Below are 25,357 nucleotides of genomic sequence, written 5' to 3'. Positions count from 1 at the left end.
CGGCGTTATAATGGTTTTGTGCATTTGTAGCAAACCGAATATCGCATAAAAAAGACTATCAAAAAATAGTTAGAGTTAGGTATGCGGCGCGTGCGTGTCCTTCCTAGCCCTGAAGCCAGTGGTAGTTATTAAACTCGGCTAAAAAGAGATACCCGCTGATGAACAAAGAAATGAAACAGAAATCACGATGATCTCCATCTAACGGAATCATATTGAGCTAGTGAATTGTTACGCTCGCTTTTTACAGATATGCACAGAAACACATTTGATGTCTATGGATGAAATGAGTTTGTTGCACGAATCTCTGATTAGTCCCGCCTGTGATAGCTTTGTCTGCGGTCTATGGACGTTACACGCAGAGAAATAAGCGAATAGAATACCTCTTTTTTCGGTTAGATATATTGGAGATTGCCTAATGACTTAGACGACAAAACGGAGTGAAGATGATCATGTCTTCCCCTAAATCGGGATTCGATGAGTGCTAAATTACTTGCAGCGAGGGCTAGCAGATAATCATGACACTGATGATCTTTGACGAAGGGTGACGGCGTCTTTTTCTGTTGTTTGTTGTAGTTTTTATCAGGCCACCCAAAACAGATATGCACGCTGATGACATGAAACATACGCACTACTTCGGATAAGAAGAATGAGTACACCTGTGTATAAAAAAAAAAATCATAATCGCATGCATATCTACGTATACGTATACGCAACCCGTAGACTGGCTAAAGATTTGAAGCTCTCTGTTACTATTTGTAGGTCACCCTCATCACCTACAGAAGTGGATAGGCTGTCCTAAAACATTATCTTAGAATATAGTAAAAAAAATACCCATAGAGAATTTCCTCGAACAGAATCTCATTAAAAGAACAGTTCTATATTCGAATTTTACGATATGATTTTACACTATAGCACAAAACTTGAGCATGCTCTGTTGAGAGTATTAAGCTCTGCCTGCATACCTTAGTGCCTGCACCCCTTCCTGAATCTTGTTTACGCTGTAGTCAGATGTTGTTCGCCCGTTCTAGCTTTGCGCGACTCCTCTTAGACGCTCGCTTAGGCGCCATCAGCCGCTAAGCTAACCGGCAACGGTCCTTCTTCTCTATAGCCCGGAAATGGTGAATCTTCAAAGCGGAAGTGTTGTCTTGCATCTGATTTTTTCGTTTCGGCCATCCGCTGACCAATTTCAGTTCTCGTTTACTATCTCGTAGGGTCTCTTTTTTGTCGTTTTGTTAGTCTACCCCCAAAGGCGTAGTGACTCCAGGGCGCAATATAAGAAGACAATGGAGCAGCAACGAGCTCGGCCTACGAGGCTTAATTGACACTTGACTGTTCATCGCAAGAGCCTGGGGAATGTGGCGCCGGCGGTCCTGCCGAGGAGGGTTGGAAACAGAGGGGTAAACAATAGGTAGACTCAACCAAATGTTTTTATTGGACCTACACATGTAGTGATCGCAACTTGCATTTTGGGCGCTTATTTTCGGTGGTTTGCCCATTTTGCAGCTCCGGCTGTCGTTGCTTATTTTCGATACCCCTTGTCTTTGTTGTTTCGGCCTTTTGTAGTTTGCGTACTGGGTAGCCTTTCCAGTTGCGTCATCAAATGCAGAGTAGGCATATAACGGCCACTCGTAAGGTGCAAGGAGCAGAGGAAGCGACGAAACAGCTGTCCCAGGTATGTCATTCCCATTTCCCTGCGGTATGCCTTTTGTAATTCTTGTCATCTTGTCCACTTGGCATTACCGCGTCGATTCTCGTTGTAGCAGGGTGTAAAGCTACAGAGAATATCGCTGAGAGAAATGACCAAACATTGAAACAAAGCCTATTCCGCCATATTTGAACAGAGTTTAAATTGTGTCATAATGAATATAGCAAACTGATTTTATGCCTATTCAGCTTTTGCTGTTTTTTTTTACTACGCTACAAATCTAAAATATTTGGAGTTCCTTTGAGTTAACGGGAAGTTAGGGTAGACGTGCCATAAGTCCCGTACGCCTAACTCATGACAATTAAACACGATTCGCATTTTTGCCAAACTTTGCATTTTCTTCTTACATGTTAAGAGGAAGATGATAAAAGGAAAATCCGCAAAGGGAATTTAGTTCACGATTAGGCCAATAAGTTGATTTATAGAAGACAATTTGATAACGCCGATGCGGTGTTTCACCGAACACAAAAATGTCACTTATCCTACAGAGATATCTCTGGGCTTCTGTTTACCAGATGCGGCTTACACTGGCATTAAAGTTACTATCTTCTTGTTCATAGACACTACCACGATTTGGCCACAGCCTCAGGGCAGTCCGTCCGTCCGTTTGTTTACGCGATGCTCCGAAGCGAGTTTCCTGGTTTGCATAATTAGGCTATTTTTTTTTTCAGTGTTCCATGCGGCCTCTGTACACACTGATAAGCAACCGATTTTAATAATACCATCTGCGGCGAATCACAATTTTATTCTGTGTTCCAACGACAATTCGTTTCATGTCCATATGCATTTCAGTAGGGGGCAGAGTACATCCGTTGCTGTTGTTGTTTGTGCTGATAAGGCGACTGTGTGTAGGCACGAAGTGTTGGCGTTGGACGACGCAACATTGTTACGCTGTGTTAGGGAAGATCTCTTTGAGACTGTTATAAATGTTGGGGAAGGAAGCCGTAGAGATAAGTTGAACGTGAATTGGTAGAGGATAAGGGTCTTCTATTTGATACTTCTTCCACCTTGGCAACTGTCTATCTAAGGACGATCTAAGGCACCTCTGTTAGTAGCGTTTCGTAAACTCTATCCGCTATACACGAATATACGGCCAGTTTTCTATAGTATGCGTTTTTGGATTCAAATGGGTACCTGGCGCTTATGATCCCATTTGTGAAAAACTCACTATAGAATGACTATGTCTATTGTAAAATGGCAAAGATGTCCAGGCGTGAGTGATAGAAGGTCCAAGGATGATATTGTGATATTTGCCATCAAGCCATAATGTTTAGCGCTTCAAAGTCGAACTTGGGTTGATTTTTTGTATCAAATTGATGTGTTCAGATATGTACCATTCGAATCATTTAAGTCAATGAACCATTTATTAGTAGGAAATACTTTAAGCCTTTTCATTAAATGTGCTTGTATCGGTGACGATTGCTCTTCGATACCACTTGATTGCTCTTCTAGGATTTAACATACCTGGATCTTACTCCACATTATAGAACGATTGTATTGTGCCCAACCACTACGACGGACTTCCTCGAGATCGCTTGCGTACAAAGTCAGAATGTGGGAATACCCGATAATGATAATTCCGAGGCATACTCCGCTTAGCTCTTATGGCGACCCAGATCTAAAATCGACATAGCAGAAACAACCGTGGTATATTAACACAAGACGCAGTCGCGGATGCGTGACAAAGCGAACGTGAACGACTTAACGATCACAGCCTCTGTCGACCTTTCATCTACGATCGAGCCTTACGGTCGAATGACGCGCATTTTACTGTACAAAACCGAATCTAGCTCATTCTCCATAAAGATCTTTTAGCTATTTCAGACAAGCTAGTTTAAGAAAAGATCGTACGCCTGAAGGGAACGATCTAGCTGGAGTTACAAATAGTAGTTAACCCTCTTTGCAAAGATGCCTTTAATAAAATTTGAAGTTTGTTTCAAAAGAAAATGAACTGAAAGTATGACAGTGAACTGTTTATTGTCAGATCACCGTTTCTATCATAACCATGCCCTACTTCGACTGTTAATGCTACAAAAAGATGCACTAGATGCAACGCTTTCACCTTAATAGTGATTTCTTTGCTTCAACGAGCTATCGTAGGCGACGCAGCTCATATCGTTCTAAGATAGCTGAGAATATGGCTGCGTTAAAGATTCCTTAATGTTGTCCGTTATTGCTACAAGATATCCTACTAGTTATATTCGTATCACAAGTTCTCATCGTTATAAGCAAGGTGCTGTTCACAACACTGTGACTATTTCTAGACAATGGGATGGGGGGTACAGATATTTGATGGGGGGAACTACCTGAACCTAGAGAGACATTCAGTACAGAATGCTGAGAACTCCTGTCCAGTTTGCAACAGTATATCGATCTTCATATAGGGACAGGCGATAGGAAGGCAGGGATCGCAGGCTTCGAGAGTCAGGTGGCTCACTGCCGAAAAGAGTGAGTTGCCTTTGAGCCTGACTATCTCGACTGAGCCGATCGGGTGTGTGCATAGACCGCTTAACGCTGCTCTTTTTCGCGGAGAGAATATTATCGCGGAAAACTTTGCGGATAAAATTGCCTCGTCAGCTTCAGCTTTCGAGCTTTACGCTGAAAATTCCGAGGAAATTCAATAGCGGCTGATCGTGGGAAGTCGGTGCAACGGCTGATTTTTTTGAGCTATTTTCGAAAACGGAGTCCATGAACGCTGCAGTAAGCTGCCACTTGAGCTAACTCGATTGACAGATCTCTGTCTGAAAGCGAAAACTTGCACAAACTCGAATGTATTAGGCGAGAGCACTATCGATTAGGCCACATTAATGAGTACAGATATCTACATCACGGAGCGATTTCCGATCATGTGTACACATTTTCGGCATAGTATCTGAGCGCGTTCAAGGATGCACTAGTTTTTGACCGGGTCCGAGGATAATAAGATCACCTATGGAAATGCGTCAAATTCTTGATTAGCAAAAACGCCATAGCATCAATAGATAGATCATCACAATGGCAAATATGGGATATTATGGTTAGATAGAATGGCGAAGTTCATTTTCTGGCACATTAAATGATTTTCGGTACTAGCGTTAAACTCACTGATACTCCTATTCGGGGCTGTCACACACGAAAAATGTTATGTCTTTTATAATTACACGTAGATTTTTCACGACTTCTCAGTTACGTGAAGTTCTGCGAAAACAACTGCAGACGATTCTATTGACGGGTAATTTTAATACATTTAACACATATACGATGGGTCAATAGATATTCTATCGAGCTCCGCTTATCTACTTACCTCATTGAACAACATTGTTTATCTGATCTATTGTTTTTTCCCCAAATAGGCGATCAACGCGTTAGAACGTTGAGAGTCGTATATGACCCATCAACAAGGGTACTAATGCGTGCTTCGGACTTCCATGGCATAGTAAACCGCATTCTCCATTCTTGGCCGGCACGTATCGTTAACCCCATAGCTCGTTACGACAATGTTGTTACAATTACATGACAGTGGTGTGACCGGAAAAGACACAGAGTTGTTAATAGTTTATTCTTTAATGATAATAGTTAATAAACTATTTACAGTAGTTTCATTGTTATTTAGGACGTGTGTGTGTGTGTGTGTGTGTGTGTGAATCCATATGCATATGTACAAGAACAAAATTGAGATCCCTAACTCCGCTTCGACTATCGGGTTCCTTTCTAGTCCATTCCAATAAGCCCAGCAATATCGTCTGACCACTGTCGTCTATCTGTGCCAGCGCAGGCGTTTAGCTATTTTTCGCAGCGACTAAGCAATGCTTCAGAGTCATTATATTGCCTAAGGCCTAATTCGCCTTCTGTTACCTATTCTGTTTTTCTTAAGTTAGTTCTTTCACCTTGCTTTTTTTGTTCTCTATGTTCGTGTATTTTCATGGTCGTATTTAAGGTTTCTTTTTGCCCTACATCATTTGTTAGCGTTACTCCGTTCTATGAATAGAGCGCTCCTATTTATGTTCTCTATTCTCAATAGTTTTTTTGTTGGTACTATTTCGTATTGTCGACATCATTCGGGCAATCGATGCCCTCGCCTTTATTGTTGTTATCAATATATTCTAAGGGCAGTCATTCGTTTTTCTTCTCTCATTTTTTTGACACCTCTTTGCACCTTATAATTGTTGTAGAGTAATTAGTTATCATACCTCTATTATAAGAATGGGTATGTTGATAGCTATGTTATACTATTACCAACAAGGTTTGTCATTTGTGTACTTCCGAAAAAACGGGATTTAATTAACATTCTAATAGAAGAAGTCTCGAAGAAACGGTGCCATCATCCGATTTCTCCTTTCACCAAATAAAAGTAGTTTATCTTTTGTTATTAAGCGGTTTGTCTTTCCTAGTTTGTTAATGAAGTACTGAACAATAATGTGATCGGTAGTACCTATGAAGTTTATTTAGATATTTCTTCTATTCGTTTGGCTAGCCATCCTGTATTTTCGTATCTGTATATCTTTTATTAGTACTGTAAAACTTACGGCAGTTAGGGTCCTTTTTCGAACACGCGTTTATCGTATTGGTTCGTTCTCCCAAAAACATATATATATCATGTCCATTTTATCGTGCAACCCCATACGTTTCGCATGTGTACCATGTACGTGTTTCATTTCAACATCATTGAGTTATTATTTATAACACTAATTAACAGCTTTTTCTTTTCAACACGCGCAGTTTATCCAACAATTCAATTTCATTTCCGTTCATAATGTTTTATTACTTACTTTTATGTACAAGTAACGTATAGGTATTTGCTACCATAGAAAATCAAAATAATTAAATTTGTAACAATTAACTCATTGAGTTTCAGCACCTTTTATCCTTAGTACTATCATGTTCTCTTTACTACTTAGTCATATTTGTTATTTTAAATTTAACCGGTTAACCTTAGTTTTAGGCCAAACTCAAAAAGCCAAAGTTACGTTTCTTGCTTGTTAGTTTACAATTAGAAAATGACATTTTTTTGGCGGAACTGTGTGTTATTAAAAGATTCCACTCAAGATATCATCTAAACAATTCATACGGACCACTGAATCCATAGCAGATATTCTATTTCCTTTTCTCTTTTTAGGGTTCTGACTTGTTTTATGAAGAGGCCATAGTCATTATGGAACCTTTAATACGTAATTGATTCTGCCCCGGTGGCTAATAGTGTGGGCAATCGTTGGACCTGACGTGACGAAATTCGACAACTATGTATTTACCGTCCTCATCACTCGAGTACATCTATCTTCTTACTTGTACATACAATTTTTTTCATATCTAATATCACCGTTAAGTGTTTGTGGCTGTCTTTTCTTGGCTACGATATATATTATATGGAAATGTCGGAGCAGACAAACGCAGTCCCTGCGTCTAATAACGATAATAATATGAATCCAACATGCAAGTGGTTAGACAATATACATCACTGCATACCGTTACTTCTTCAATGGAGATAAACAAAAACAAAAAGTAAAACGTATGCTTTTCATCTGTTAGCGGAACAATACTCCATAGAATCCCTGCGATCTGTGCTAAAATTGCTATCACACATAACCTAAGCTGTAAGAGCCTCTTCACCCCCCAACAGGATCGACATCCCGTGCAGGTGATGGGTTCATGGCCCAAGTAGACCATTGGCAACCACGTGCTCGCGAGAAACTTCCCTTGCTAAAACGCCTTGTTTTATCATGCGCCTGTTTCAATCGAGTACATTTTGTGAAGCCTTAGAGGTATTGTTCGCTCCTGTCAACTAAGGAAAATTGATTTTTCCACTTCGAAGCACGGTCGACGAAAATCACCTCAGCCGAAACGGTGTATTCGAGTCGTAATGAGCTCAGCTAATGAGTTTTGGTGTTTCTCTGTCTAGACAAGTGAACCCTTTAACATTATTTTTTTTTTGTTGTATCTATCGGAATACCCCGAAACTCCAGTGTTGATAAATTAGCTAGCAATAGAAATACTGTTCTCGTTCTAGTGGTAGCAACAAGTAAAATATGATGGTCATTGTTTTGTTTCTATTTTTATTTTTCACAATTTTCTGTACAGAATTTCCTTACATTAAACATTTTGTCCTTTCATTCCGCTAGACAGACAACCGTGTTGGTGTGTATTTGCAAACAAACTAGATCCCAACGCCCAACACACGGTTGCGTTCGTTCCTTCATCGGAAGACTTTCGTCGACCTTTACACAATCTTCAAGTGTCTGCTCCTCCACTTATTAGTTTCACAGTGTCTCTCTTAGGGGACAACAGGCCCCAAAAATCTTGGTCAATCTGTTCCCTAAGTACCGAAACTATATTGCATGAATTTCGATTTCGCGTTACTTCTTTTTGCTCCCTACTGGATATTGTCTGCAACATTATTGCAGTTAACATTTATAAGAGAGAGCATATGGCGAGCTTACCATTTTTCAACGACGTAATTCTGGTTTGCATACGTTCTTTATGATAGAAATCATGTATAGGGAAGATGAACCAAGAGATAGATAGCCAGTTCGGTAATAGAAACTAAGCTCTTTACGCTGGAATATCTAGGGACTGTTAGAGCATGGTGTAGTAGAAGACGCGTATTATATTAGTTCCTTGTAAATAAATCAGTTTTTGTAATTAATCTGATTTATCTGATGATTCGTTGCTTTTTTTTCATCACCTAGATTATCAGAGTATTAGAGTTTGGAGTCAAAACGACAGAGTTAATCTACCTGTGCTCACCGTATAATACGCCTTTGGTGCCCCGATGAAGCAATTATTTTCAACCTACACATGAATACGTTAGAAAAAACTAAATTCTATCCAATTCCTTTTGTTCCAATATTACCGAAGGACTCTAACGTGGATAGTTCTTGTCAAGCCCTATAAATTCAGCTCCATCTCCGAGACACAGAATCACGAAAGCTGTTTCTGTCTCAGACAAATGTAAGCAGTAGTTTGTCGTTATTCTATGCTATTCAAAAGCTTGCCGTGAGCGTTTTGCAATTTGTTCGTTCTCTCTCTCTCTCTCTCTCTCTCTCTCTCTCTCTCTCTCTCTGTCCCTAAGAGAAAGTCCTGCTTTGTACCTTCTTCTAATGCGACTCTGCATAGAAAACTTAAAATCTTCCAATTCTGTTATCCTTTGCATAACTGATCCCTTTTCGGCAATGCCTACCCTCATATATAGCGTACAACAAGTAGCACAGCGATGTATTTTAGCGTGTTTCCGTCGAGACACAACTTTCACTCTCACTTTAAGCTTAATATACTAGTATAGATTTCGTCCAAGCAAAAGGAGTTGGACGGAGTTCAGTCATTTTCTTGATAAGTTCCAGAGTTGTCTCAAAATCAACAATAACAACAACAAGAATGACGGTGTAGTATGTTGTCCTAGCATTATTGTTAATAGTTGTATGTCACATTAACTTGTTAACGAGAAGCTGTAGTACAATCTGTAACGATTGCTAGCGACTCTTCTGCCCCACCTAGCAGCAAAAACCGAAAATAGAAGGAAGCTCGACTCTTCTTGACGCTTTCTTCTGCCTTTAAAAAAGCCGCCTCCGGACGTTTAGGTCAACGCAACAAGTTATCGGTTATTATTATTATCCTATTATATTACTATACTGATGAAAAGCGGGTTATTTTTTCTCACCAAAGTTCAGCGTTGTAATACAATAGATCTGGTTCGTTTCGTGCCTTCTATACCGATAGCTGATTCGTCCGAGGCATATTCTATCACCATGATGCTTGTGTCTACGAGAAAAATCACCGTAGATTGTGTAAATATCTCTGTATGTGTGTGTGTGTTCATTTGTCCATGAAAATATGTCGTATCGACTAAGCCTACGTTGGGGCCCTCGCGGGAACTATTTCTACTATTGCCCCTAATGGCGGGAAAAGATCTCATCCTGTTTTTGATATCTAATTATGTTCTATTGTTGTAAACGATATTATCGATGCATATTATGGCACGACTGTCCGTTCGCTTGGATATCTTGTGATCCGGGCCTATTGTCTTTATATGTATTTATGCAGCAGACGTAGTATGGTAGTAGAGTCGTTGGTGTAGGCGAGGCAGCCATCCACAGAAATGCTCCTCTGCATAGAGGAACTTCGAAGAAAAAATGGGCGCCAAAATTGAATGTCGTTTTCCGATTATTGCTGCCACTGAAGGTAATGTGAATTGTGATAACTGGGGGGAAAAATGTTATCAATACTATAGGGCTCGATGTGCAGTGTCCTTTATAGTTATTGACTATTAGGTATTTCATGTCGTAGAAAGATTTAATGGACTTTTATCCGTACGGATATCTTTTGCTTGTTTCGCCAGATTGTCGGTTGACAGCGTCCTTTAGATGGTCTGATTCTAGTTGTTCACTCTGATTTTTAGTAATAATATATTCCTCACTTATATAGTAGAATATAGGCATAGATAATATTGGCCCAATAACTTTTTAGAACCTAGTTGAAAGGGCTGTTTTTTGTCACGAAGGCGAAGACATAAGTAAGAGTTCCGTTAATTGGGTACATTTGATGATGACTTCGTTTCGAATAACGAAAAGCGTTCTTCAAGATGATACTTTAACCATTGATTCCTCCCTGACTCGAGATATGTTCCCTGTACGGTCGATTACCGTGTCCGCAGTAGCCATAACTGACGCCGAATCCTAAAAATCAACCACAAAAAATTAAAAATAAACGGACATTAGAGGATATTACTGGTAAAATTTCGGCAAGATGTTAATTTATACTAAATGAGTAGAAACGGGATCCGCAAATTAAACTTCAGCACATAAATACACGTAACAAATTAACAAAGCTCGCAGAGCCATTAAAAAAAGCTTGTTATTGCATTATAACTATTAGTCGTTGACGTATGTAAATAGACATCTCTAATATACCGAATTTTTATGCACTGGCAACGGACAAGGTGCTTTGATAAGATAGGTTGGAAATTTAGCAAGAGCTGTCAACTGGAAAACTAAATCGTGAAAGTAGCTAAACCTCCCTATAACTCTAACCTTCCAGTATATTTGTTTATGTCTAAAATCCCACAATTTCGGAGCTCAGCAGGAAGCGTGCGGGAGCCGTTTCCTCTCTGCGGACCTAACACAAAATAGCCTAAAATAAAACTCGTTTCATTCAAGGGTAGACACATTTTGAAATTGGTGATTCTATAACTCGTTACCTTGGCTTTTAGACAGACATCGCTGCTCAAAATAAGAGAATTATAGTCATAACATAGTTGAGAAATAGCGTAGAGATATAGATTTCGGTGTTTACGGGGCAATAGGCCAGAGCAAAGAAGATACAGTGTGCGCATTGACCTGCGTACATAATGTGTCCCACCTTTCGCTTAAAGCAGCATCTCTCAACCACAGCGTTCATAATTTCATTTGAAAATTAGTCGAAAATCGCCTGTTTTTCATGTTACTAAAATGGTACAATGTTGTTGCTTGTTTCATTTCTTATAAATTAATATCGGGGTGGTATTCGCGCTTTTGGAATCTTCTGTTTAGATTAACGTTCAAATAAAGACGACAGCTGTTGAAGCCTATGATCGCAAGACGCCAAGGGACAAAATGCGATCATTTTCATGCCGAAGTTGTGCAGACACGAGATGTTTTAGGAAGTTGCTCGAAATTTGTCGAACTAGGGCCTGTTTGTGTGCTCGCGAATGAAAGTTAGACATAGGCCTATTTTTAGAAATCTAGTACGAAAAAAGCGTCGTGTATGCGCTCCATTTCAAGAGCTATCTACGTTCTTGCAGCCACACAAAATCACTCGCAGATGATTTGTCAACGCATTGATTTGGGACGTCTGAAACATAATTCGAATGTGCTTACTGTTGTTGCTTACAAATCTACAAGTAACCTGCGCTTACCATTGCATATGTTTTTAAAATTTACCAAACTTTTTAATAGGTGTTGCATTTCTACAGCCAGAGTCTCTCTTTACTAATGGATTGAAAAAAGGTCAGCACAAAACGTAAAAAGGTTGGTAGGAAAATTCTGAAAAGATAGCCTTGGCTTTTATTTGTTCGAGAGTGCCTGGGGAATTGTCGCTATGAAACGGTTTATTATTGAATCCTTTTTTCATTTGAATTCATGAGGGGAAACTCCTCCAATGGAAATTGAAGTCAGTATGCAAAACCCTATGCAAGCAAGCTATCGACGTAGGAATTTTTCTCTAATAATCTCGAGACGGCCACAACAGCCACCATGGACTCTCAGCACATCACCCAGGCATGCGACGTCTGCTCTCTAAGAAGCTCCTACACTTAGTTTACGGTACAGTCAAATAACGCTTGCCTAGCTTACATAATGCATTGTTTGCAGGTACGTTCAAATAAGACCGGTCGAACGATACCCACCAAACGTTGATAGAAGACGCCGATTCGAGCTGAGCGAATGTACCGGAGTCTTGTGTAGATCGGTTGACGCTGTTGGGCCAACAGTAACGTGCGTGGAACCCGTCCACGGCAGTAAATTCGACACTGGTAAAGCGTCATCCCTCAACAAGAATTGCGGCCCGCTACTCAAGCGTTGTTTTCGACGCGCCAGACTATAGTGAACACTCTGCATGTTGTGCAGGTTATGATGCAACGGTTGTGGAGCGGGCTTATGCACCAAACGACAGCCTAACGACAGCTCACCGGAGCCTAGGTCAGTGAGGTTGGCTTGGCTGGCTAGAAGGTGCGCAAGACTAGCTTGCATCGTCGAGTAATGGTCGGGACCTTGGCTGTGAGTTAATAGTCGAAATTCTCGCGGCAGTGTATCAGCTACGTCCATGTGGCCGTTGAGCGACACAACGGCAGATGGCGGATGTGGTGGAACTTGCGTAACGGCCGGAACGTTCCTCGAATTTTGGCTGCGCTTGGACAGATGCAATGAATGCTGCGATGGGTTACTGCGGATTCGTGGCTGGTCGAACCCTGTTGGAACAACGGTAGTGGGGGCCTCGATCGGCGCATGCTTCTTGCACGAGCCGGCCTGAGCCACCGTGGCACCACCGTAAGTTAACGTACCAGTAGACGACACTGGTAGACTTTTCGATGTGTAGTTCTTCAACGCTTGTGCTGTCTCGTCTGGGAAACCCATTTCGCGCACAACTCGGAGGCGCAACAGGGAACTGACCAGTGAACGTTTGTGGGGTGCTAGCGCAATTGTCTTGCAAGCTCCAGGAGTCGACCACAGTTCAGCTTCTCGTTGCCGCATTTGATGAAGTAACTCCTCGCTCGGCGACACCATTAACGTCTCGTCAGGCGATTTCGACTCGTTGTTCGATCCCGTGTCCTGACTGAGCGCAGGTTTCGAAAAGTCGTAGAGGTAGTTCGTCATTTGATCAGCGTCTTTCGTTCGCGTTAGCGAATCAAGTATGTTCTCTTCAGAACGTGTGACATAGGAGTTTGGTGACGGTATTAACGTAGTTCCGAAGGGCAGACTCGAGCAAGGCGTAGTGCAGACATGTTCTAGGGTCTCGAGCATGGCCTTTGCCTCTTCGAAGTACGGCAAAAAAAGACGTGGCCGTTGAGAACCCCATTCGGCGGCCCCTCTCTGGGGTGTGTTAGCCGGTATGAGTGCTACATGTTGAGACGTCGTTTTGAGCAGCTCAGTGGCTTGTTGGGGCGGCAATAATCCCCTATGGGCACAAACCTGGAGCACCTCATTTTCGCACTTTGGCAGAATATGTGCAAACCGAACCTTGCCGATTAGCTTTTTCACAACTTCTGGCGAGCCTTCACAAAATGCCGTATCACGGAGCAAATCGAGACTAGCTGATCGTTTACCAGAATTTCGGCACAAGGTTTCCTTGCCGCGTTCGCTTGTGTTGCGTTTCAGCTCAGCCGAATCGGTGGTACTTAGATTGCGATTCTCCGACCACTTAAGTATGGCGCTTAGAATTTCGAGTTCAGACGCTTGCACGAAGTCAGAGTCAAGCACCTCTGAGAGTGTATCAGCAGGGAGTTGGCTTAATGTGTACGGAACACAGGCCACGAGGGCAAAATCTTCCTTGAGGAAGTTCATCGCCTGTCGCCGGACCCATTGCGAAGCGTGCGCTTGCTGCGACCAGTTTAGTACCGGTACGATATTTTCAACAGTCATTAGTTCGACGATGAGATCCTCACAGTTTTGTGTCAGTGAATCAATTTCAAGCAAACGTGAAATTTGATAGATTTCCATAAGGTCCTGGAGCATGCTTTCCGCTGGCAACAGGCTAGCGAAGTCAACGTTGTCTTGATAAATCGAGAAAAGGATAACCTTCGAGTATTTGACAGGCACAACCGAACGGTCAAGTGTGATTTTCACATTCCGTTGCAGAAGCACACCCTCGCGTCTCTGTTGGCGAAGAATTGCGGCTTTGAGAAAACGACTACGTGCGGCCAGCAGCGCTTTGTGACACGCAAACTCCGTGCTCGTGCTGCACCATTTGCAGAAATCGCCAGCTGCACCCTGAACACAATGGCGCAGGTTTTGCGTACTAGCAGTCGCTGTCTGCCCAGTCTGGCTCGTGTGGTTAGAGAATACGAGCAGTGCGTCACAATACACTCCCGTCTCAAGCAGGTAACGCAGATCTTGCTCAAGTGGGTTAGGTATGCCGAACTGCTCAGACAGCTTGAGGAGGGTGCCCAGCGAGCCCGAGTGTGACACGCTCAGCTCACCTGTATAGAGGTATCGAATGAGGTCGTTGAACAGCTGGAGGGTAACTTCGGGGATGTCGATCTCGACGACGATTTGACTTCCCAGCGTCACGGGATCATTGAGGAGCTCACGGAAAAATGGACATCGGACACAAAGCACAGCTCGGTGTGCCGGAAACGAACTGCCACGGTAGAGGAGCGTGATATCGGCACATAACTTCGATTCAAATAGGGCGGCAAGATCTTTGCGCGCGGAATTGGCCGATGTTCGAGCGCTTTCCGCCTGCGTTTCGAGTTCACGCAACGCCGCCAGACATTCGTACTCACGGACGAGGGCAGATACCTCCCGTGCATTCCAGCCCGATGTACGGACGAAATCTCGGAAGATCTGAGCGTGATCGTAGCTTTTTGAGGAACGTCGCTTGCCGCGTATCAGTCGTTTCTTGAGAGTGGACAAGGGTCTACTAGCGCTTAGAGCGGCACTACGGGACGGGCACTTTTTGCTGTCGAGATTTGATGTGCCGGATGCGTAGGTGCCGCACTGTTGATGCGAGGAAGACGACGATGTTAAGCTCAGTTGATTCGATGGACCGGGTGAGCCTGCGCCCTGGGAGCCACCCTGTGGTCCACCTCCTGGATAGTGCACTGGCTGGCTAAGCTGTGCTGGTGGATGGGAGTGCGCATGCAGATCCGGTGGCACCTGCTGCGGCGGCGCTACTGGTCTTGACAGGCCGCTTTGCCCCATCTTCTGGCCGCCCACAAGGGCGCTACAACAACCAATACTCTGACCAATTTTTAATGTTGGATGGACGGCTCGACGAGCCGCCGCCGCCGACCCGAGAGATTACTGCAGACGGAGGGAACTAACAGCCAACAAGAAAGATCCAATTCTGCTAAACTACGGTGACTCTGCCTATGCCAGCCGAAGTCTATTTGGCACTCAATGTTGTCACACAGAGGTTCTCGTTATCTTTATTTCTCTCTCTCTTTTTCTCTTAACTCTATAAGCAGCGCTTATAATCATCACGTATTTGATCTAATGATGATAACTTCTCCCGCAACTGCTACTAACAGATATCGGATCATCGATGATGGATACTAAGCGATGCGCGGACAAATAAAGGAATCAATGGGCTAAGTAGGTAGCCCATGTCCTGTTAGGCCCTCACCCAGACGCACCTTTTTGGGCAGGTCCATCCTTGTTTTCGTTTGGCACCGATAACAACAGAAAGAAAATAGTCCGCTTGCTATCTCGTTGAGTCTTAAACGTTGTCGTCTAAAAGTCCGCTCGCCTGTCTAGCATACACTGTCAAGGCAAATCCCGTTGAAACACCACTGCTATATTCTCCCACTGGTTTTGCACTACAAGCACCTTTTGAAGTACGTAAAGGGACTGCGTACGTTACGGCATCTAGACGTCGTTTTGCTTCAGCCAAACCCTAAATGATGGTGTCATCGGGTTTGACACTTATAATGGTTAGTTTCTTTGTAGAACAGGCTTACGTTAATGCGACGACACCCGCTCTGTACTGCTCTGTTGCCTATAAGTATTTAATTACTGCGCTCTGTTCGGTCGAGACCCGCATGACCGACTAGTAGGGATGCAAGAAGAACAGCTCTAAGTAAACCTCGCCAGCTACTGGCAGACTGAATGGCTGCCCACACTACAGTGATTAGCACTGGTGTTTCCCTTTAATTGGCAGATTTGCCACTCCGTCAGGAATTCGACGTCAACCGGATCTTAGGCACACCATCCGCATGCAGGCATAGGTCGGTACAGGGCTCGAATGCGGACCAACCATATCTCGCTTACAGCTTCTTACCAGCTTTTACCATTCATGACTAACACCGTCTACCCTTTGGTTATCAACCAACGACGAACTGATTGACTCTCCTCGTTGGCGTGACCTAAACCAAGCCGCAATTTGCGATTCACCGTAACGTCGTGGCTTCGCTGAGATCGTCAAATAGGTTAGTTTGTTTTTCGTCACGGCAAGGCGGCTACTTCCGTAACGGTAACACAGCAGTTCTCCAATGGATCCGCTTCTCTCTAACGGATTCTACAGGGGTGCTGCTACACGACATACGTAGACTCACTCAGCAGTAGGCTAGTAAGCTGATCGCAGTACCTCAGACAGTAGAGCTCTTTCACACGGGGGGGGGGAGGGGGTCGTCAGTTGACTCCAGCGCGCCATCTTGCGCATGCGCGAACTCGCGCAAATTCCCCTTTCCCTATGGCCTACTATTGGTGATGGTCTCATCGTAGTGATAGAGCCTCCAAAGCCAGTGCCATTTCTGCTGCCGTGATAGTCTACTTCCCCTGATCGCACTCCACTCCCTCCCCCTGAGCCCTTCGCGTCCACCGTTGACCATGGCTCAGCCGCGTAGAAATCAGATAGCACGGTGTGGGGGTTCGGGAGACTCTCTGTCTGTCTGTGTCAATGAGTTCAACGCGTTCGCATACGCTGCTGTCTTAGGCAGATAAAAAAGGTATAACGAACGGGTCAGTGACGCAACAAAATAAAGAACTTGTAGAAGAAAACGAGATGGCGACATGTCAGAGCAAAACGACGATGACCGCTGACGCAGTAACCAAGCGCGCAGGACAGTCAGGACTATCAGGGGCCATGCGATGCGTCAAGGGGAAATAGCAGATGGTTGTACGGGTGAAAGCTGCTAATCGCCTGGTTTTTCAGGTTCAGGGAATGGTATACATCGCGAAAAACAAGAGAGGAAGCCCGCACCATAAAGCGAAACAGACATTACAACATCATATCCACTGCTTATATAAACACCAACTTCAACACCTAACGTTATGTAATAATAATGGTAACTATGTAATTATAGTTACCGAATTATGTTTGCATCTCCATTCCGATGTCGCGCAAAACCTAACTCGTGGATTGTGCTATATACATGACCTTATGCGCATGAACGCATGTATATGAGTTTTGCTATTGGTGCATACGAGAAAAACATAGCATTGGAAGTAATAGGCTGACAAAGAGCGGATGCCAATCACTAACTGTTATTAGAAACTAAACATACATTACCTAACTATTAACCCAGTGAAATTGTTTTTTTATGGATATTTCCTGACGATATTTATGTATAGGGCAAAAGATATATACACGTAATGAGATTCACTGTAGTCATAAAAGTCCATGATAATTAAACCAACATAAAGTCAATAGTTACTAAGAAATATTTTCCCCCTTTCCCTGCCTCTGTAATTTCTCTCGGCGTCATGAGTTTCTCTTTAATATGCTGTAGAAACGTATATGAGACCTGCTTTGCAGAAAATTTTAGTGCGGCCTTTTTTCTGGCTAAGCCGAACTCTTGCCTAAAAGTCCGAACCTGCCAAAAGCCTGAACGTTCCAGACTTCTGGCAGATTCGAACATACTTCTCAAATATATTTATCTACACTTAAACATATTTGTACACAATAGGTGATTTTAGATAATGCAGTAGATAATACTGAATAGGGCGCTCGTCTAGTCTAAACCTATCGCTAAATTTATTCCTGTCTACGGTTTATTGTCGAAGGGGTACCTAATAGTATTAAGGGTCAGAATCTGGACGACGCTTCTCAGTCGGTGATATACAGCTGGTCGCATGACGTTCTTGTCGCTAAGCAGATATCAAGCATAACGTTGACTAATTATAGCATTATATTTTTTTCTATTTTATATTCTTTCTATTAAAACAACACCGTCAGCAGAAACATCGCAACTCCAAACACCTTGTCTTCCTAGGCAATGATTATTGTTTTTGTCGATTTTTCTAAAGCGTCCAATAGTTGCTAGGGTACCACATCTACAACCGCTCAAAGAAATAATCATTTGGAGTCTCTTTAGAATTTATTAAGAAGTCTAAGAATTTATTAGCCTAAGCAGGGTTTTCTAGTCTCAGGTTCAAGGCAGCACTTCGATCAAATCTATATAAACAACGCGTTTTTGAATTGTGTGTTTGCGCAGTCTTGAGCTTATTCCGACAGAATGTCGAACGGTTGTTTTGCCATGGCACGATTTTCGGTGGAAATTTTCAGAGAGGGTTTGTTGGTGCAAGGCCAGTTTTTAACAAAAAACATTTAACCCGTGACAACCATCACTATACAAACTTAGCTCTGCTTTAAACAAGGCAACTGCTTTCCAACCCCACTTGGCACAACAACAGCAGGCTGTTGTCTAGCATTGAGAGAAGGTACCCCTTGCTGCGACTTTGCAAAGCACATTTGTTTCATGTTGATATCTACCTCGTGTTGTTGTTGTCGTCGAATGCTCTGTTATTCTAGTTGCTATAAAATGCGTTCTTATCTGATTTCTAGCTGACGTCGCTCACGTACGTACACCTGCACAGCCATCGACTGTTGCTTAGTAGCGTCGGGTCAAGACCGGTGCTTCAAAACCGCTGCGGAGTCCCGACGCGGAGTGCTGTTCGGTTGTCATCATCGCGGCCCTCTCTCACCATCGGCAATCGAGCACCGTAATCGAATCGAACCATCAGCTGCATGTGGCTATTTAAGCAGGACAAAGATGGTACCGAGCTTAAGCCGGGCATTGGCGATAGTTTCATTGACGGTCTAAAGCGAACTGCTGGCGGACCGATGACGTTTCACTGGTGAACTTCCACTGTCGCTGCTGGCCGTTGCACCCGATCGTGCAGCGAAAACATTGATACAAATCTGTCGCATGCAACGTCAAAGACGCGCTTTTCCTCAACTCGCAAAATCCTAAATGGTGCCACTGCTAAACAGCTCTTTGGAATTATTGAGGTTATCGAAGGAACAGCAAGAACTGGTGAAATGCTTTCAGTAAGGAGCGATGCAACTCTGCTGGTGGCGTTCTGCTTGCTGATGCTAACGGTACGTTTAAATTATTGCACTTTTTAACTTCAAACACTCGGTATATTCAGGTGTTTGTTTTTTTAGTATTTCTCTCTGTCGTCAAATACATCTGGCCGAAGTGTTACGTTGCTTGAAAATATCCAGCTTTCGTTTACGAAACAAACAATTAGAGAAATGGTTGGTTATGAAATGGGTTCATTCACGTATTAAGTTCCATTTATCGTTCGCTCTCAGTCGCTTTACTTATGCCGATAGCTGTTACAAACAGACGTTTGTGTGATTCGACAAAAATGATTAATTGATGATGGCCATCGATTATTAATCGTGATGTTCGTTGCTATTCGATTAATTCAAGATGTCGACATAGCAATCGTTCCTCATTGTTTTAATCCACCTTGACCTCGCAATAAGGCCCACAGAGCTCAAGTTGAAGTAACGCTAGTTCCTCTTTAGAGCCTGACTGTTTTCAAGACGAATCTACCAAAAATCACTAGCTCAACTTCACTAGTATTTGTCGACACGTGGATATTGGAATTCGATTCAGAGAATATTGGGCCACGGTATTTTATGGGCTACTTATTTCTAAGATATCACGATCGCCGAAGGAAAGCAACGCCTGCATGCTTGCAGCGTTTCTGCAACTGAATCAGCTATAGTCGACGATTACCTCAGTCGAAAAACGTGTTGACCCTTCAATCAAATTTCAGCTTATGCCACGACAAAACGTTTTAAAGACGCCTAGTAGGTTTCCTTCTTTGAAAGCCATGTTACAGAATTGTGTCATATACTTTCTTAAGCCTTGTTCACATGTAAATCTTGCTTGCTACAGCGGTAAGGTGATCGAGCAGAACGTCGGTACACAACCTTTGTGTAGCAAGGATACTTTACAGCGCCGCAGGCGCAATTTTGCTTAGTGGTTACCTCAGGCGACTGATCGGTATAACGCATCAAGTACTCGATATTATGATGTATGTGTTCCTCGTTAACATTCAGCACCTGCGCATATGTAGCTAGCGTAATGGCTGCAATTGCTAGGCAATGCGTAGAAATAAGTAGCTTTTCAGTGAATACAAACAACACGATATACCATTCTTCCTCAAAATGCTGCTATACGAAAAGCGAGCTATTTTATCGTGTCCTCCTGATTTCAGGATGGTATCAGTGCCGTGACCAACGTGACTATCTATTACGAGACTCACTGCCCAGATAGTCAGAAGTTATTTGTCAACCAGGTACGTCCATACGTAGGTAGATGTGCAATTCGCTAGCAACGCTTCTTGAGAGCGTAATTCAAAGTAGGGTACATAGGACGATATGGCCAATGCGCCCTTTTTCTAGCAAAAGAGCGTATACTATCAGATTTTCGAAGTTTTCCAGATGCACACGGATCAGAGCTTCATTGCGATTCATGTTACACTTGATACAATGTTGACCAAAAGATGCGGCTCTATGGGACATCTCTCTCAGTATTCTCTTCAGCGAACTTTGTTGAACGATAAACAAGCAAAATAAGCTATCCAACTGATCTGTCCCGGAACTAGGTTTGTAAAAGTAAATTGAAGACAAGTTACTTTTCATGAAAATATTGAGTTAGATTGCATGATCATTCTGGGGCTATATATGCATTGCAAGCATATATAAAAACGGATGCCGTCAACGCTAATGTTCTAAAGAAATTGAAAACGTAAGTGGCCTTATAGTATATCTCAGTAATATATACCTATATATATTTGAAACATCGTAGTTTCCCGTCTCCTTGCCATACATCGCTCTTACTAACAACGTGCCGTATACCGTCGTTTGTTTAAAAGAATTCTTGACGGTTTTATTGATGCAGAGCACTGTTGAGACAAAACAATCGTGTAGACATATGCACCGCATTTAAGCTAGAACCTACCATGAAGAATAGTTTATATTAGAATCACGCATAACCACGAGAGTTATACTAGCTTCAGTCTGATTAACTTAGGCGTAAAAAGTGGTGCGTAATTGATACTGTTGCTCTCTTTTCCCAAACAAAATGCAGCTTGTGTTTACGTCAGCACCGGGGTCACTTGTGAACCGGCCTCATACCACACAGCAGGCCCATATAGTCCTACCGTCTACTACCGGCTACTTGGACTAATAACATAGTTCGCTTCGATTAATATTTGTTTCAAAATGAATCGATCGTAGGGAGCTCATTTCTGTATACGTGTATTCTCAGACGATACTGGTATACGTATATATACGTATACTGGTATAAGTTTTTTCTTGTGATATTGCTTGTTTTCAATGGTAGCGTTACGCAAATTTTTGGCATTATAACAATATGAGCAATCCATACAGTAGTCATGTTCTGACAAAAGCCCAAAAGTAATTAAAAATTCGCACTCTGGCCTATTCTGACCCCTTATCTACAACAACTATCTTCTTCCTAATCCATGGTGATATAATAAACATTAAAAAAAAAAAAAGCCAGATACAATATTTTGCAGCTATTTCGACTTTTTGCCAACTTAAAGCTGCCTTTCGAGCCGCAAAAGCCATAAAAGTCAGCACTCTGGCTTATGAACATTGCAAAACTTATTATACAAGAAAACTTCGAGACAGGGAATCCCAGGACTGTTAAATAATGAACGACACTTCCAGATGAGCCAAACGAGTCAAGAATAAAGTCCCTTAGTTAGAGCATACTGGATATATTCTCTGTATAATTGTTGCAACTTGTTATCTAAAATAGTTATTATTTAGTGTATAGCAATTAGCCGATTATAATATATCTTAATTATTTCTTTGGTGTATAACCGTCACATTAGAAACATATTAACAGCTGCTTAAGCACAGATAATAAGCACATCTTATGACGCACAAAACTCAGCCTCCATTAAGACCATGCAATGAATAGTAAATCATGAATCCAATGTCCCCAATGATGACACACCATATAGGTTATTCCCGCACTTGATCTCTTCAAGTCATCGGTGCTGTTCAAGTTGGTCCCATATGGATTCGCCGATTACCGAGATAATAATGGCGAGCTGAGGTTAGTATGCATACAAAAATGATTACGATCAATTTTTTTGAGAACTGCATGATATTACTTATAAACATACATATTTTTTTGAATATTCCATTTCTGAGGGCCCTTATCTTATCATAAAAAAAAAAAGCATAATTAATCTAAACTGTTACAGTATTGTTGTGAATTCACATTACAGTGGTTTCCATTGATTGTTATAGAAGCATGGCTAACTATTCCTTGCCTATCTTAACAGACACAACTTACTCTGAGTCGAAAAGATCTAATTTAAGACTAAATCCTGCTTCACCTATTATCTCGAAAACTCTTGAAATACCAACTAAGTCTATTATTATTATTACTGAATTTAGATAACAAACGTCGATTCTATAACTTTGCCGAACGAAACTAGGCGCTTTGCGATGCACGTGAGTGTAAGCCCGACATGGCCTGATTTCGCCATACGAGTAAGCTTCTTCTAACTTCATATACCTATTCCAGTTTTCGGTGTCAACATGGACCTAAAGAATGTGAAGGAAACATGCTCCATGGTTGTGCAGCAAAACATTACGCAAATTTACCTGAAAACGTTGTCCGCTTTGCAGCTTGCACCATGCGCCATGGCGTTCGCGTTCTTGATTTCGTTGACAAGGTAAGTAACGTTGGAGAGCGATCCATAAAGATAATGGCAAGATAATTCCCATTACTCCATTTTGCCCTATCTGACTATAGTAGCCACATCTTTTTTACATCGACAAGCCATGACTACAATAAAATAACGCATTTTTATAGCAAAAAAGAAAACGTTATAACGGAAAAAATATTCCAACTGAGTTATTTAAATGCTAATCAATTATAAAAAAAAGCCTTGGATAGAGATCACTAGCAAAAAGCAACGATCTTCAACTTTCTATACGGTTCATAAACAAATGCCTCAAAGAAGTTCTATCATAATTATTCATGCATATGCATCTCATGCACTTATGTTAAATAGTTCTCAACGACTTACACAATAATTAAGAATCATGTGTTAAAATATACGCTTGATTTTACATCGAACAGCTTTCTTTCCCTTGCCAGTAAGGCTACTCAATTACGGGCATTGTGACTATGTTTTCAGTGCGCAACCCTTCAGAAATTCTCGGCAGCGATGCTGCGGGAATGCGCGGCCATCGAGGGGCCCCACTTACTCCGCCAAATGGGAGACGAGACCACAGCAGCAGCTGCGCGACTTTTCCCGGGCAGGAGTCGATTCAAATTTATCCCCAGTACCTTTATTGACGAGGTGAATAGTAATCGATTAAATTTTTTTACTAATCAGTTCCTCTTCTTGTTCCAGTACTGTTTCTTCTGACCACAGATTATTTTTAAAATGCTTTAATATTACTTTTCGAATAACTTATCTGTTTAGCCTCGGTTCGTAATTAACGTTACGAATTTTACGCCCGCTACTGCCGTCAAACATAGCTTCAAATTTAGAAGTCATCACCTGCGGTTCTTGTTGCAGAAAGCCTATGTTCAAGAATCAGTGAATGATCTTCAAGGAACGATCTGTCGTGTTGCCGTCGACAGACCTGCCCAGTGTTAGTGCTTTGTGAAGAAAGCTAGCATGTGTTGTATATTCCTTAGAAAGAGTTTTAGGCATTTATGCTTTATATAAGTCAGTATAAGCCCACGGAATGCTAATACGACATATTTTTTTAATAAAGCGGACATTTATAATAAACACTGGATTTTTACTGTAATAACTGCACCCGAAGCTTGAATGAATGAAAATATGAATCTTGCCTATCTATCACAAGAAAGGCAATAAGTAGAGCGGCGTGTTGGTAAGGCCATTTCCGATAAATGGCTCTATTTTCATAAATGATGTTCATTTTATTAACAAGCACTTTAAGTTGAACACTGGTATTATGTAATATTTGTGGTACCATTGCAATTTTATTTTACCAACTTGTTTAAAGTGTGTTGGTAAGGGAAATTACATTGCATTAGATCCTACCTAATCAGGCAATAGATCAGGTACCAGTTCATGCTTAATAATGCTGTACACTATGACAAACTTTGGTGCAGGCAAATGAAGGGGTAATCGTTCTGTTAAAAAAAATTAGCTCAGCAAAAGACTACCCTCATACAACTTCCAAATCCTTTACGAAATATCAAGCAAAAAATCAACATGGGAAACAAAAAGACATATTTCAAGATATACGAATCGCATGGCAGTTCTATTAAAACCTGACTTATTGGGCTCCACTTTACCAATTAGTAACTCATATACTGTCACAGTTAGGCTAGACACGTATAGACTTTAAATGTGTACTTAAGAATAGGGTCTATAAGAAGTATAGGTATATATTAGCCTGGGAAGGAAGTTTTTTTCCTGAACTGAAAGTACCATATTTTTTTATTTATATATGTAACCATAAGCAACATATAATAATAAGCTACTATGTTATATTTTCCCCGTCATTGTTTGTTGTTGTTGGCGATTTTCACCCACCTTTTCAAGAAACAATGTATGCCGTCTCGGCAGAAGGTAGCAGGTTTCGTCTCAAAGAAGTTCTTGAACTATGTTTCGGATTCTCGCCCGTGTTGAGGTTAAAACCACGAATATAACAACCCTATAAATAGAAGAGGTGACAATCACCAGTGCAGGATTCAAAGAATATAAAAGGTGCTACAAAATCTCTCATTCGAAATCCAGGTGGGCAGTTTTGACCATGTAACCGTGGCCTCGCGTTGCTATAGTGCAGGATGACCTCTCTTCGTTTGTCGAGTCTATTCTCCTGACTAGCTTCATTAATTCGACCCAAGTAAGCCAAATAAACGTGGTGATCAACTGTTTAATTCGTAGGAAGCAATTTCCAGTCAATTAGCCCCCGTAGCCCCACCAAGTGCAAAGCATGATCCTTTTTGAATAGATATCCGGTTGGACCCTGGGCCTTGGTTTCTATCTTGGGGCCACCCATTTCGATCTCTAATTTATGATTACATACATACACCACTTCTCATCGTAATTCCGTGAAAAATCTGTCATGGTGGCCACATGACGGACGTTGAGCGAAGTTTTGAAGTTAAGCCGTCGATTCTTGTTAACTTTTAGAGAGTTGATGAGGCACCCAAGCTCGAAGTGCCTTCATCAAACTCAGACCGTCGGTGACAGGCGGAAGGGGGACATCCTCTAG

The 25,357-nt window shown here is 42.0% G+C and overlaps 2 protein-coding genes and 1 long non-coding RNA gene across 3 annotated transcripts; 2 read left to right on the top strand and 1 right to left on the bottom strand.

Moving 5' to 3' along the window:
* The first annotated feature begins 993 nt into the window (after positions 1–993).
* Positions 994–18,814, top strand: LOC147754984 (uncharacterized). Its single transcript, XR_015330540.1, has 2 exons — positions 994–1,672; positions 18,653–18,814. It is a non-coding gene; the product is annotated as an uncharacterized LOC147754984 (long non-coding RNA).
* On the bottom strand, positions 5,210–16,463 carry LOC111253230 (BTB/POZ domain-containing protein 7). The gene is made up of 2 exons (XM_022812347.2): positions 12,057–16,463; positions 5,210–10,350 (listed from the first exon to the last, which is right to left on the bottom strand). The coding sequence occupies exons 1-2, from the start codon at positions 15,067–15,069 to the stop codon at positions 10,265–10,267; spliced, it is 3,099 nt and encodes a 1,032-aa protein (XP_022668082.1). The 5' UTR covers positions 15,070–16,463; the 3' UTR covers positions 5,210–10,264.
* Positions 18,700–23,898, top strand: LOC111252743 (GILT-like protein 1). The gene is made up of 6 exons (XM_022811111.2): positions 18,700–19,189; positions 20,323–20,403; positions 22,102–22,196; positions 22,674–22,824; positions 23,293–23,457; positions 23,680–23,898. Exons 1-6 carry the CDS (start codon positions 19,130–19,132, stop codon positions 23,758–23,760), a joined length of 633 nt encoding a protein of 210 aa, XP_022666846.1. The 5' UTR covers positions 18,700–19,129; the 3' UTR covers positions 23,761–23,898.
* The last annotated feature ends 1,459 nt before the right edge of the window (positions 23,899–25,357 follow it).

The sequence above is a fragment of the Varroa destructor genome, unplaced genomic scaffold, assembly GCF_002443255.2.
Source record: "Varroa destructor unplaced genomic scaffold, Vdes_3.0 BEIS01000006.1, whole genome shotgun sequence".
NCBI classification, from domain to species: domain Eukaryota; kingdom Metazoa; phylum Arthropoda; class Arachnida; order Mesostigmata; family Varroidae; genus Varroa; species Varroa destructor.
The sequence above is the reverse complement of the archived record's forward strand: the minus strand, read 5'-3'. Positions and strand labels throughout refer to the sequence as shown.

What these genes read in the sequence shown, in the direction of transcription:
- LOC111252743 (XM_022811111.2), top strand. Translation starts at nt 19,130, where the DNA reads ATGCTTTCAGTAAGGAGCGATGCAACTCTGCTGGTGGCGTTCTGCTTG. An exon ending in TCTGCTTGCTGATGCTAACG is followed by an intron (nt 19,190 to 20,322) that starts GTACGTTTAAAT and finishes TCCTGATTTCAG; the next exon opens with GATGGTATCAGTGCCGTGAC. An exon ending in TTCTTGATTTCGTTGACAAG is followed by an intron (nt 22,825 to 23,292) that starts GTAAGTAACGTT and finishes CTATGTTTTCAG; the next exon opens with TGCGCAACCCTTCAGAAATT.
- LOC111253230 (XM_022812347.2), bottom strand. Translation starts at nt 15,069, where the DNA reads ATGGGGCAAAGCGGCCTGTCAAGACCAGTAGCGCCGCCGCAGCAGGTG. An exon ending in GCGTCTTCTATCAACGTTTG is followed by an intron (nt 10,351 to 12,056) that starts GTGGGTATCGTT and finishes GTTGATTTTTAG; the next exon opens with GATTCGGCGTCAGTTATGGC.